The sequence below is a fragment of the Labeo rohita genome, chromosome 11 (genome assembly GCF_022985175.1).
Source record: "Labeo rohita strain BAU-BD-2019 chromosome 11, IGBB_LRoh.1.0, whole genome shotgun sequence".
NCBI lineage: Eukaryota > Metazoa > Chordata > Actinopteri > Cypriniformes > Cyprinidae > Labeo > Labeo rohita.
The window spans coordinates 9,349,421-9,362,266 of NC_066879.1; the positions used below are offsets into that span (position 1 = coordinate 9,349,421).

At 36.1% G+C, this 12,846-nt stretch overlaps 2 protein-coding genes across 3 annotated transcripts; one reads left to right on the forward strand and one right to left on the reverse strand.

Moving 5' to 3' along the window:
• The first annotated feature begins 92 nt into the window (after positions 1-92).
• Positions 93-5,886, forward strand: abhd8b (abhydrolase domain containing 8b). Of its 2 annotated transcripts, XM_051123062.1 has the most exons (5): positions 93-387; positions 1,802-2,568; positions 2,646-2,816; positions 4,161-4,377; positions 4,530-5,886. In XM_051123062.1, exons 2-5 carry the CDS (start codon positions 1,811-1,813, stop codon positions 4,839-4,841), a joined length of 1,458 nt encoding a protein of 485 aa, XP_050979019.1. In that variant the 5' UTR covers positions 93-387; positions 1,802-1,810; the 3' UTR covers positions 4,842-5,886. The 2 variants fall into 2 exon arrangements, with proteins under 2 accessions (XP_050979019.1, XP_050979018.1); XM_051123061.1 differs by having other exon boundaries at positions 93-2,568.
• A 1,121-nt stretch (positions 5,887-7,007) lies between these two features.
• rps15 (ribosomal protein S15) lies at positions 7,008-10,150 on the reverse strand. Its single transcript, XM_051123476.1, has 4 exons — positions 10,087-10,150; positions 9,625-9,710; positions 7,323-7,557; positions 7,008-7,154 (listed from the first exon to the last, which is right to left on the reverse strand). The coding sequence occupies exons 1-4, from the start codon at positions 10,087-10,089 to the stop codon at positions 7,041-7,043; spliced, it is 438 nt and encodes a 145-aa protein (XP_050979433.1). The 5' UTR covers positions 10,090-10,150; the 3' UTR covers positions 7,008-7,040.
• Positions 10,151-12,846: the final 2,696 nt, after the last annotated feature.

The window sequence follows — 12,846 nt, forward strand, 5'->3', positions numbered from 1 at the left end:
TTATAATACACTCAAGACAATAGTTGGTGATTAATAGCCAAAGCATGTTTTCAGTGAGGCTGTAACAGCATATGCTCAACAGGTGTAATCCGCTTTAATCTGGACTTCTTACTGTGGCCATGTAGATTTGGACGATAGGTAGTGAATGAAAGCGAAAAACAGATCTGTTGTTGCTCTTTTAATTATTAGTAGTATTATTCTTTTTTTACATAAAAGTTTTTTTTAAGTATCTTTAAAGTAATTTAATCTCGTTGAAGAGATTCTGAAAGATTCAATTATTGGATTGAGGGTAGCAGATTACCAGCCCGCAGTTTTATCACACTGGGAAGGGAAGCTACTGGAGTCAACAATCCAGCTTTTTCATGTATCGGGAACATCGATAATCAGGTAAGATATTTCTCTGTACAGTATGCGAAGGAATGTAAATGTACTTGTATATCATAACCAAAACTGGAGGCAACCTACAAGGCCAAGGCCTAAATGAAAGGAAAGCCAGTAAACTGTGATGCAACTAATTACACTGCTTTAAAAAATATTCATATATTTGCATGGCATTTTTGGTGCCAGATATAGAAAAAAAGTCCATTATGTATTTAAATGTCAATATCAGTCTCCAATAAAAATAGAACAGATCCAACCCCCTGTTATGAAGACCACAGCACTAAAGCACATTGAGTATTTTTAAAGCGTCTTTTTAAATATAATTTTAGAATGGTTTTAAGTACATTTTGAGGGACAATTAGTGTATGTGTGAAGGTAATTCTATTCTGAGTAATTAAATGTATGGTAAATGTATGGTACTGTCTGGTAATGATTCTAAAAAAATGGTTTGGGGTTTGAGTTTTGTTAAGCAGTCATATATTTCACACCCTGAAATAGAATGTAATTCATGGAGATGCTAGTAGGTGCCATAATTCTGTGGTCCTGTGAGAGTAGCTAATAGGCCTGACAGCAAAGTACTATATTTGGTGCAAAAACAAACCAACATGCAACTTCAAACATCAGGAGACCTTAGTCAGGTTAGACACCATATTGAATTTAACACGGATAAAAACTAGGGAATTGCAGTCTTCGCAATTACGCACTGTATAAAAGGTCCTAGATCACGTAATTCTCTCAGTTCTCTCAACTCAGAGAACTCTCTCAATTTTTTAAATGTGTTTTTGTCTCCATAAAGATGTTCAGTTGGCTGAACAATGTTGTTAAACAATACTACACTTCACTGAATGCTCTGAAATTCTGTTCCTCACACCCTCATTTTCACTTCTGTCATAAATTAAATATGGCGCTACCCTGACTCTAAAGGGCAACTTTTTGAGCAATGTTGTTTGGGCACTTTCCCATTGAAAATGGGCAACAAATTCCTATCTGGATTGGTCGTGAGGCCCTATGTCTCACCTGGTTGCCTGTTAAAGGCAACATTGCTTAAAAAGTTGACCTGTGTATCATCACCTTAAAGTCTATGTTGGCAGCAACATCATGCTCTAGGGCAGGGCTGGGCAACTTTGGTCCTGAAAGGCCACTGTCCTGCAGAGTTTAGCTCCAACCTGAAACAAGCCAATCAATGTCTTTAAGATCACTAGAAAGCTACAGGTAGGATTGTTTGATTAGGGTTGGAGCTAAACTCTGCAAGACAGTGGCCTTCCAGGACCAAAGTTGCCCAGCCCTGCTCTAGGGGCACTTTTTGGCAAAAGGAGCGTGTGGATAATTGGTCAACTTGTTTGCCAATCAAAACTGGTCAAAGCAAATGTACGAAAGCACCAAATCTTTGAGAACCCACATGTGCTTCTTATTTTCCCAGGTGTTCACCATGCTCACCAGCTTTGTGGATGGAATATTCTGTTGCTTTACAGGGAAGTCTACTAATGTTGTGGTCCCTATTGAGTCCTCCGAGCCCACCGATGGTTTTGAATTTGTTGAGGTGAAGCCAGGAAGGGTTCTGAGAGTTCGACATATTATCCCAGATAGGCCAGTGGTAGAGGAGCCAGGGACTGGGGAAGGGGGTACGGTGAGCTGCAAGCGCAAAATCTCAGTGTACCGAAACGGACAACTTCTGATTGAGAACGTCAACGAAGCCACCCATCCAGAGCTGGTCCGCTATCAGAATGGAGACAGCACTGTGGATACGGATGTTTCCAACTGTGAGGCTCCTTCAGCAGTCCAGGCTGCTGAACCAACACCGGGTTCGGCGGCCGAAGGACAAGCTACGGATACCGAACCTGCACCGCAGCAGGATCTGCAGCAAGTGCAGCGCAGGCGGCGCAAACCCAAGCGCTCAATTGTGATTGACTGTGAGCGGAAGATCACGTGCTGCAAAGGTACTCACCCTGACGTGGCCTTGTTTTTCATACATGGAGTTGGGGGGTCGTTGGATATCTGGGGAAGCCAACTGGACTATTTCTCCCAACTTGGTTACGAGGTCATCGCCCCAGACATGGCCGGCCATGGTGCGAGTTCAGCTCCTCAGATTCCTGCTGCCTACACTTTTTATGCTCTGGCTGAGGATGTTAGAATCATCTTCAAGAGATATGCAAAGAGGCGAAATATTTTAGTAGGACACTCTTATGGGTAAGGAAGCTTATTCATTTGCCTGATAAATGCGGATACGTTCCTCCACTCATTTTAGCATTTTCTTTGTCTTGCAGTGTCTCGTTTTGTACCTTCCTGGCTCATGAGTATCCGGAACAAGTTCATAAAGTTGTGATGATTAACGGTGGAGGTCCTACAGCACTCGAGCCCAGTCTCTGCTCTGTCTTCAACTTGCCCACGTGTGTCCTTAATTTCCTGTCCCCGTGCCTCACCTGGAGCTTTCTCATGTAAGAATAATGGTCCACAGGACAAATTTGTTCTTGCCTTGCCCTTTGCCAGCTTGAACATGAGTGTCTATGTTTGGCAACTACCTTGTCTATTTGATTTAGTTTTTACTAAAGCCTGTAATACATACATAACTTTTTCACAGATTTTTGACCCGGTTTGGACAAGCTGACACTAGGTTGCCAAAAGTCAGAGCCAGTCTGCAGATTTGAGCCAACAGATTTCACAGAAAATTTAGTTTGTTGAAGTCTGAGTCCATCATACACTATGCAGTTTTTTTTTTTTTATGTAATCTGTCAACTCAAAATTTGCAGACTGGCTCTGAATTTCGGCAGCTAGCGGGCTGTAAATCAGGGCAAATATCTGGGCAAAAGTTGCGTAGTGTATTCCAGCCTTTTGACGTAGTTTCAGAGTTACTCACAGTTAGTAGAATGACTCAAGTGGACTATCGAAATAAAGTGCAACCCATTTTTGTCCTTGCCTTGCCCTTTGCCAGTTTGAACTTGAGTGTCTATGTTTGGCAACTACCTTGTTTATTGAATAGTTTTTACTAAAGCCTGGAATATATTTCACAACTTTTGCACAGATTTTTGCCACGATTTACAGTCTGAACAAGTTGTCACTAGTTGGCAAAAGTCAGAGCCAGTCTTCAGATTTGGCAGATTTCTAAAAATCACTTAGCGAATGATGGGCACAGACTCCAGTTTGTCGGATTCTGTGACATCATACAATATGATCTGTACAGGCTGTAAATCGGGGCAAACATTTGGACAAAAGTTGCATACTGTATTCCAGTGGTTCCCAACCATGTTCCTGGAGGCCCCCCAACACTGCATGTCTCCCATGTCTCCTTAATCATACACACCTGATTCAGATTATCAGCTCATTAGTAGAGACTCCAAGACCTGAAATGGGTGTGTCAGACAAAGGAGAGATACAAAATATGCAGTGTTTGGAACCACTGGTGTATTCCAGCCTTTAGTTCAGGGGTTCCCAACCCTGTTCCTGGAGATCGACTTTCCTGCAGAGTTTAGTTCCAACCCTAATCAAACACACCTGAACCAGCTAATCAAGCTCTTACTAGGCATACTAGAAACTTCCTGGCAGGTTTGTTGAGAAAAGTTGGAGCTAAAATCTGCAGGACACCAACCCTCCTGGACAGAGTTTGAGCACTTCTGATGTAGTTGCAAATTATTTGCCGTTAGTAGAATGTCTAAAGTGGACTATCGAAATAAAGTGTAACCCACTTGTCCTTACCTTGCCCTTTGCCAGCTTCAATGTTTGGCAACCAGTTTGTCCTTTCAGGAGTTTTTAAACTAATAAAGATGTGTTTTTCTTTCTTCAAGGGCTGGATTTGCCCATCAGGGAACAAGAGAAAAGAAACTACTAAAAGAGAACAATGCCTTCAACGTGTCTTCCTTTGTTCTGCGGTCCATGATGAGTGGACAGTACTGGCCAGAGGGCGATGAGGTTTACCATGCTGAAATCACAGTGCCTGTTCTGCTGGTTCACGGCATGTATGACAAGTTTGTACCAGTACAAGAGGACCAGCGTATGGCAGAGGTACAATGACTTTATGTTCCAAGTTTTGGGCCTCATTCATGAAGTTATTTATGTTGCTTTTTTTTCTTGGGATTTAAAAGATTCTATGAAAAGAGTTTTGGGGATTTGATTTGACCACAGATATTTTTCCTCCCGTGTTCACAATCTTATAGATCCTCTTGCTGGGGTTCCTGAAGATCATTGATGACGGAAGCCACATGGTCATGATGGAGTGCCCGGATGTAGTTAACACTCTCTTACACGAATTCTTCCTGTGGCAGCCAGCAACCACCTCAAAACCCAAACAAGAATCAGCCCCCACAAAGACCACCACCAAACCTCCAGAGGACACAGCGAGACCCAAAACCGCCCCTAAGTCACCATCCAAATCTCAGCCAGACTTGATAAGACCAACAACTGCCCCAAAAAGCATCAATACTGGGACAGAGGCTCCAGTGGACATCAGATCTAAGGGCATGAAATAGCTGGTCTACCAATAAACAAGTGATGGGATATATTTTAAGGTACCTTTTAAGGTATTTTAAGGTATTTTAAGGGAACTGTTTGAATGTAGAGTGTCATTGGGTATTTACCAGTTGATGTATGACCACAGCAAACAGACTCAAGGAACAGGGACGTTCGTCCATAAGCATAGTGGGTTTTTACAGTAAGTCCTGGAGGGTCGGTGTCCTGCAGAGTTTAGCTTCAACTTGCCTCAACACCTTTTTTAACACCAGCCCATTCAAGTGAATGATTTGAATTCTTTGTCTGTTATGAGATATATGTGCTTAAATGGGATAAAATGTGTTATTGTATTGTCAGCTCAAAAGTGATAACCTCAAGATTAAATATGCTAAATTCTGTAATTTAACAGTGCAATACTGTTATACTCTGGAGGCATTTACTGTAAATAGATTGATTTATTTTATGTATTTGTTTCAGACTACAACTACGCTCTTAAAAATAAAGGTGTTTCATGATGCTGTAGAAGAACCTTTTTTTGTCTAAATGGTTCCATAAAGAATCCCTAACATCTGGAGAACCTTTCTTTTTCACAAAAGCTTCTTCAGATTATAAAAAGGTGGTTCTTTAAAGAACCTTTGACTGAATGGTTCTTTGTGGGTCTGTGAAGAACTTTTCAAAGCACCTTTATTTTTAAGAGTGTAGCCTTTATTTGAATATCATCAAATTAAGTCCATTTCTGGGTTATTCAGTGGTGGTGGACAGCAGAACATTGTTCTGGTCACTTCTGACTGTTGTTTTGTTTTTGTTTTTTAACTTTCATATTAGTTTAGTCTTTTTATGTTAAAAGTGCTCCAGCCCTGTTGTTGAAATAGTGTTTAAAAAAAGAATGATTGTCTAAAATAAAAAGGTAGATCTGCTTCTGCCTCACATTCTTAGATATCACCTATTACACAGTTCACATACTTTTAAATATGAAGCACAAATGCTGTCTTATGCCATGAGATATGCTATTTATTGTATTGACAGAGTTTCTGCAGGTTTTATGATAATTTTAAAAAAAAATTTAAGATTAATTAAAAATAAATGTAACTCAATAAATCAATATATAACCATAAATCTGTGTATTTTCTAAAAGTAGATGTTTTGTATTAACAACACTTACAAGTTTGAAGATGCAACTTCTAACTGACCTCCAAAATTTTTGAATACATTTTACACAAAAACGTTTATGGTCTGAATAGATCTGCTCCAAACCACCAGAATATGAAAATGATTTTTACCTCCTGATTACTGCCAAAAATGCACATTTATAAATATTTCTGTGATTTTCCAGAGGAAATGTCTAAAGATTCTTGAAACAAGACATTTACTTGAGAAGCAAATATATTTTATGAAAAAGGCAGCAAAATGAAAAGTTTATGATTAAAACAAGCACAAATATCTGCCAATAAACAATTAAAAACTTTCATTTCTCCTCGACATAATCATTAAGAGTAAAAAAAATATAAAATTTCTCAGAAAACAAGTTACTATCATCAATTTTCATCTCAAGTATCTCGATTTAAGGATGTTTAGTTATTTCTAGTGAAAAACAAAAAAATATATGGTGCATGCATACCAAAAAATTTCTTCCTGCAGTATTTTTTGTTATATATATATATATATATATATATATATATATATATATATATATATATATATATATATATATATATATATATATATATATATATATATAGACATTTTTTATATATATATATATATATAAAAAAATATAGTCAAAGCATGAATAAAAACTTCAAAACTTGCAAAAAGCTAAACTGAATTCTGTGAAACAGCTGGCAAAAAAAACAAAAACCAAACAAAGAACAAAAACAGGTTCATAAACTTATGGCATTTAGGTTCTAAGTTATTAAAGGAAAAAATCTTCAATTATTATTCAAAAATGAAAACTAACATTTAATTGTTTTCTTTATAAATATTAGGTTAACCTTGAAGGGAAAAGAGACTAATTAGACTAAGTTGACTTTTTATAGTTTAAAAATTCATATAGTTATATATTCAAACAGTTTTTACAGATGATTTGCAGCCTGGATTCACAGGCATAAAAATGGAAAAGCAGAAAATGTTCCACTTCTGAACCAAGCAAGATGAGCTTTTATACAATGAACGAGACAAAGTCAGAGTCTGTTTTGGAGGCTTTTATTTACATACTCAATTTACTTCAGAGGAATGAAGCGGGAAGAATGAGTGGCTCCAATACCAGGACGACCGTGTTTGACAGGCTTGTATGTGATGGAGAACTCTCCAAGGTAATGACCAATCATCTCAGGCTGAGAAGAGACAAAATTATACAAACCATTAGCTACCAAAAATCACTGCGTATTCATTCAAAATGCATTCTTCGATAAAAACACAGCCATATTTAACGGCTTAGTGGGACACGGAGCTACAGAAAGCAGCACTGACACAGATGAAATTTAAACACGCTTCATCCCTACCTTGATTTCAACCTGGTTGAAGGTCTTGCCGTTGTACACGCCGACCATGGAGCCAACCATCTCCGGCAGGATGACCATGTCTCTCAGGTGAGTCTTCACCACCTCCGGTTTCTCCATAGGAGGTGCCTCCTTCTTAGCCTTGCGGAGGCGCTTGAGGAGAGACTGCTGCTTCCTCCTGAGGCCGCGGTTCAGCCTCCTCCTCTGTCTGGCACAGTACAGCTGCATCAGCTGCTCACTGAAAAAACAACACACACATCAGCTTATTTAACACTTTTACAAAAGCAGCATCAGTGTATAAGTAAAACTGTTAAAAGTTCTGACTACAATAATGATGCATGTTTACTTCAAGTTCAAGAAAAAAAGAACATTGAGATGGCACCCCAAATCTGAACTCTCAAAATGGAGTTTAAATGCGGCTTCAAACGATCCCAAATGTGACCCTGGACCACAAAACCAGCCTTAAGTCGCTGGGGTATATTTGTAGCAATAGCCAAAAATACATTGTATGGGTCAAAATTATTGATTTTTCTTTTATGCCAAAAATCATTAGGAAATTAAGTAAAGATCATGTTTCATGAAGATATTTTGTAAAATTCCTACTGTAAATATATCAAAACTTAATTTTTGAGTAGTAATATGCATTAGTAAGAGCTTCATATGGACAACTTTAAAGCTGATTTCCTCAATATTTTGATTTTTTTGCACCCTCAGATTCCATATATTCAAATAGTCGTATCTCCGCCAAATATTGTCCTATCATAACAAACCATACATCTATAGAAAGCTTATTTATTCAGCTTTCAGATTATGTATAAAGCTCAATTTCGAAAAATTGACCCTTATGACTGGTTTTGAGGTCCAGGGTCACAAATGTGGTTGTAAACGATCCCAGCCGAGGAAGAATGGTCTTATCTAGTGAAACGACCTGTAATTTTCATAAAAATAATACAATTTATATACTTTTTCATCTCAAACGCTCGTCTTGTCTTACTCTGCCAAAACTCTGGTTTCATGCCAGTTAGGGTATGTCGAAATACTCCCATCTCATGTTCTCCCTCAACTTCAAAATCGTCCTATATCGCCAGTTTACCTTTTTTGTTATGGGTGTTCGATTTCTTTGCATGTTCACTTTGCAAAGACTGGGTTGGTACTTCTGCAGCAATGTAGGATGATTTTGAAATAATTTAAGTTGAGGGAGAAAATACGATTGGAGTTTTTCAACATACCCTAACTGTCTTGAACCAGAATACACAGTTCAGGCAGAGTAAGACAAGCATTTGAGATTAAAAAGTACGCAAATTGCTTTTTTTTTTTTTAATGAAAACAACATCGTTTTGCTAGATAAAACCTTTCTTCCTCGGCTGGGGTTGTTTACAACTGCATTTGGGATCGTTTAAAGCCGCATTTAAACTGCATTTTGGAAGTTCAAATCGGGGCACCATATCAGCCCATTATATGGAGAAAAATCCTGACATGTTTTCCTCAAAAACAATTTCTTTACGACTAAAAGAAAGAAAGACGTGACAAGGAGGCAAGTACAATATCTGTAAATTATTGTTCTGGAAGTGGACTTCTACTTTAAATATGGCATGCACTGCAAAACAATCTTTCTCCACATTTTTTTTTGTTTTTGTTTTGTTTTCCAATACAAACATGCTTAAATTAACATACACTTCAGATTCAAACAGATATGAAATTTTGTTTATTTGATAAATTGAACAAAATTAAGTGAGTCTACACTTAAGACAAATATCTCTCAATGGGGAATGAAAACTTGTGAATTATGATCATTTTTCAAAACCCACTGGCAGATATTTGTTCTTTTTCTTTGTTCATATCTTGCCATTTTGCTTCAAGTGTTCAGACATTTGCACTGAAAACAAGACAAAATACTGACGAAGAGAAACCCTTCTTTGCAGTTAGGGTAACATTACAGTAAAAGTTATTTCCATATTCTAGTGGTTTGGATAAGCAGTTGAGATCCGTTTCAAGGTATATTTTCAAACTTTAAAGTATTGTTAATTGACCTCAGCATTGTTTTCTCTTTATTTGGTCAAAATCAAACATATAACGTTACCTTAAAAAAAAAAAAAAACAAGCACATTTTTTTTAGATATATATCAAATACATCAGCTCGGATATTTCACCTAACGTTTTGTTTCCCTCACAAGAACGTTAAAGCATGAAACATGGGGAGAGCAATTTCCACTGCCCTCGCCATTTCGAGTAAACTCTTCCTTGCTTCTCTCCTCACTCGTTAATTCAATAAACGATATTTTTACACCACAGAAGTTTGACTTACTAGGACATGTCCAGCAGCTGGTCCAGGTCCACACCTCTGTAGGTGAATTTCCTGAAAGTACGTTTCTTCTTCTGCTCAACGTCCGCCTGCGGGAATCACAACCACCGTCAGCCGCTACTCACGGGCCTTTACTTAAATCTTAGCGTGTTAACTCACAAATAAACAGTGGTTATTAAAATAAAAACCCATTTAGACTTAATCACGTTAAATGCAAGTAGGAACACAAATATTAACTTGACAATCCATCACGCTTCATTTAAAACTACAGGGCAACTCTGAAGCTGCTAATCGTACGAACATCTATCTAAACATTCATCCCAAGCAAAAAATAATAGTCTGAAAACATGCATTAATTCTTAAACAAGCTTTATTCATATTTTCTACTCTGATATTGTGGATATTTATAGGAGATTCGTTTGGATTACTGTAGATTTGTTATTCACAAATTAGACGTGAACCTACCATCTTGAGAGACTCCCGGAAAAGGAAGACAGTAGGACAGACGCGGTAATATCGCGAGAGTTCAGGGAGTGTTTATGAGGAGTTTAGTAAGTCGCCCGCTATCGGAAAGGAGGAGGATATCATTATTTTACTTTAACATAAAATGTTGAGGTTTTATTTTTGAGCAAAGCAATGAGTTACTTGTCAGTTTTTAATTAATCGATCGGTTCAAACAAGAAATCAACGCACTAAAATGCACTGTGGCAATACGTAGGTAAGTATTTTTTTTAGACTTTAATAGACTTTAATTCTGCAAGGAGGTTTAAAATTGGACGAAAGTGATAGTAAAGACATTTATAGTTAAAAAATACACTCATTTTGTAAAACAATTATGTATTTGGCTTTCATGAGCTCATATGGTAAAGCTACATGGGCCATTCCATCGAATAGGTGCCATTTGCTTCCAAAAGTTTTTGAAAAAAACATTTTTTCTATTTTTTTTTTTTTTTTATGGAATATACTGATACACATATTTAACTATTCAAATTCTGTATTGGTCCATCTCAGGTAACTTTCTTTATTTTTTTAAAGAATTTTAAAGTGGAAGATGGATAGATTTTTCTCAGTCCTGTTACCAAAACTCTTATGTCTTTTCAAATATGTCAACAAATTCCTTCATTTTCCCCTCAGGCAGGTGTTTATTTTAAAGAAATTACTGGTTTCATGGTCAAAACAAATATTTATCATAAAAAAATCACCATTTATCTACACAAGTTGTATTTTTCTAAAGTACACAAACCCATTTTTTCATTTTAAAAGTCACTCAAACCTCAAGCGTATCATTTTTATTTTTTTATTTTTTTTATTTTTTTGTGATGCATTTTATTAAACAATGGGACAAATGATGGACCAAACTTAATAAAAAAATAAATAAATAATATATATATATATATATATATATTTATTTATTTATTTATTTTTTTAAATAAAAAACTATTTAGTAACAGGAATGAAACTGGGTAACAGCAATGAATATTCATTATATTAGTATATAGGTTTGACTGCACATGTGAGGTATTAATGCTTGCACTGATATAGTAAGGAGTGTTAAACACTGACTAGTGAGCTGACCTCACTGCTAAAAAAAGGGCCAAATCATGTTTCTGTTTTAAATCTAGCGGTCTGCAGAGGTTTTTGTTAGGGTTATGTTTAGGGCTACAGAATGGGTTATGAGATATAAATTATAAACTTAAATAATGCCTTTTCAGTTTTTCTGTGGATATTGTTTTCTTACAGCGCAGGTCACACTCAAACACCATTCCATGTTTGGGTCTAATACATAATTGCCACAGGACAGAAATTGCAAGTGCATTTTCTGTCATAATATAAAACAACAATGCCGGAACAAACGTAAGTTTTCTCTGGGCAAAAATATTGTCTAAGTGTGGAAAGAAGGCCAAAACGTTGAAATTTATCTAGATTAATATGGATGTAACCTAATATTTACATTATTAAATCGCTCATTCCTGTTACTATTACTCAGTTACTATAGCTGAGTATAGGATATATGAGTATATGAGTAACAGGACTGAAAGTAACACGATTGAGATTTTAGGATAAAATTAGCAAATACATAAAATATAGCCACATAGAGTATTATGAGGATACTCAGCAAATTATAGTGATTCATCAAAGATTTGTATTTTTAAAATAAACAAGTAACATCTGAGAAATAATTTAGGTAACAGGACAGTATATTTATATTTTTACAACATCATCAGATATACAGAAAAGAAAATAAGACCACATGATTTCGTCATTTCATTGCCTTCAGAAGATCCAAATGTTGCGATATTATGTTGAAAATGAGTCTTGTGGATTCTTCCCAACTTTTTATATGGAGGAACATGTTAGGGTAACAGGACTGAGTGAAAACCTGGGGACAAGACTAAAATGTGTATTTTATCCAAAATATTATTAATTTATTTTGAATGTATTTAAATCACAGATGGGATATGGAGGTACACAAAAATGCAAAATAAAAATGATTTATGAAGGATTTGAAACATATTTCATGTTGAAATGTTGCGTTAGACACTGGGGACATGTAAAATGCTATATTTTCAGTGTTTTAGGTAGTTTTTAATAATTTTTTTAATTAAATATTTCAAATTTGCGGTTAATGTGCAGAACACTTTGTTTAATAATAAAATGTATTTTTAATTTGTATGCATATTTGTACATGTTATGTCCTGGGGACAGAAATAGCACTCATTCGGTGGAATGGCCCACATAGAATATTCATAATTAATTTTACAAACCCAGTGAAGCTAAAACTGTGATTAGAAGTGTAAAGACGGCCTGAGACCTACATTTTCCCTCATACAATCTGTCGAAAGTGTAAGATGGTTCCCACAAAAATATTAAGCAGCAAAAATGATAAGAAATGTTTCTTGAGCAGCAAATCAGTATATTAAAATGATTTCTGAAGGATCATGTGACACTGAAGACTGGAGTAATGATGCTGAAAATTCAGCTTTGATCACAGGAATAAATTACATTTTAAAAAGTATTCACATAGAAAATGGTTATTCTACATTAAAACAGAGTATTACTGTTTTTGTTGTATTTTTGATCAAGAAATGCAGTATTGGTGATCATGAGAGACTTTTTTTTTTAAATCGTACCATTCCCAAACTTTTTTTAAATACATTTATATATGAATATATTCATTTTATTAGTCTTGATAAAAATATATTGAGTACATTTATATATAACGTA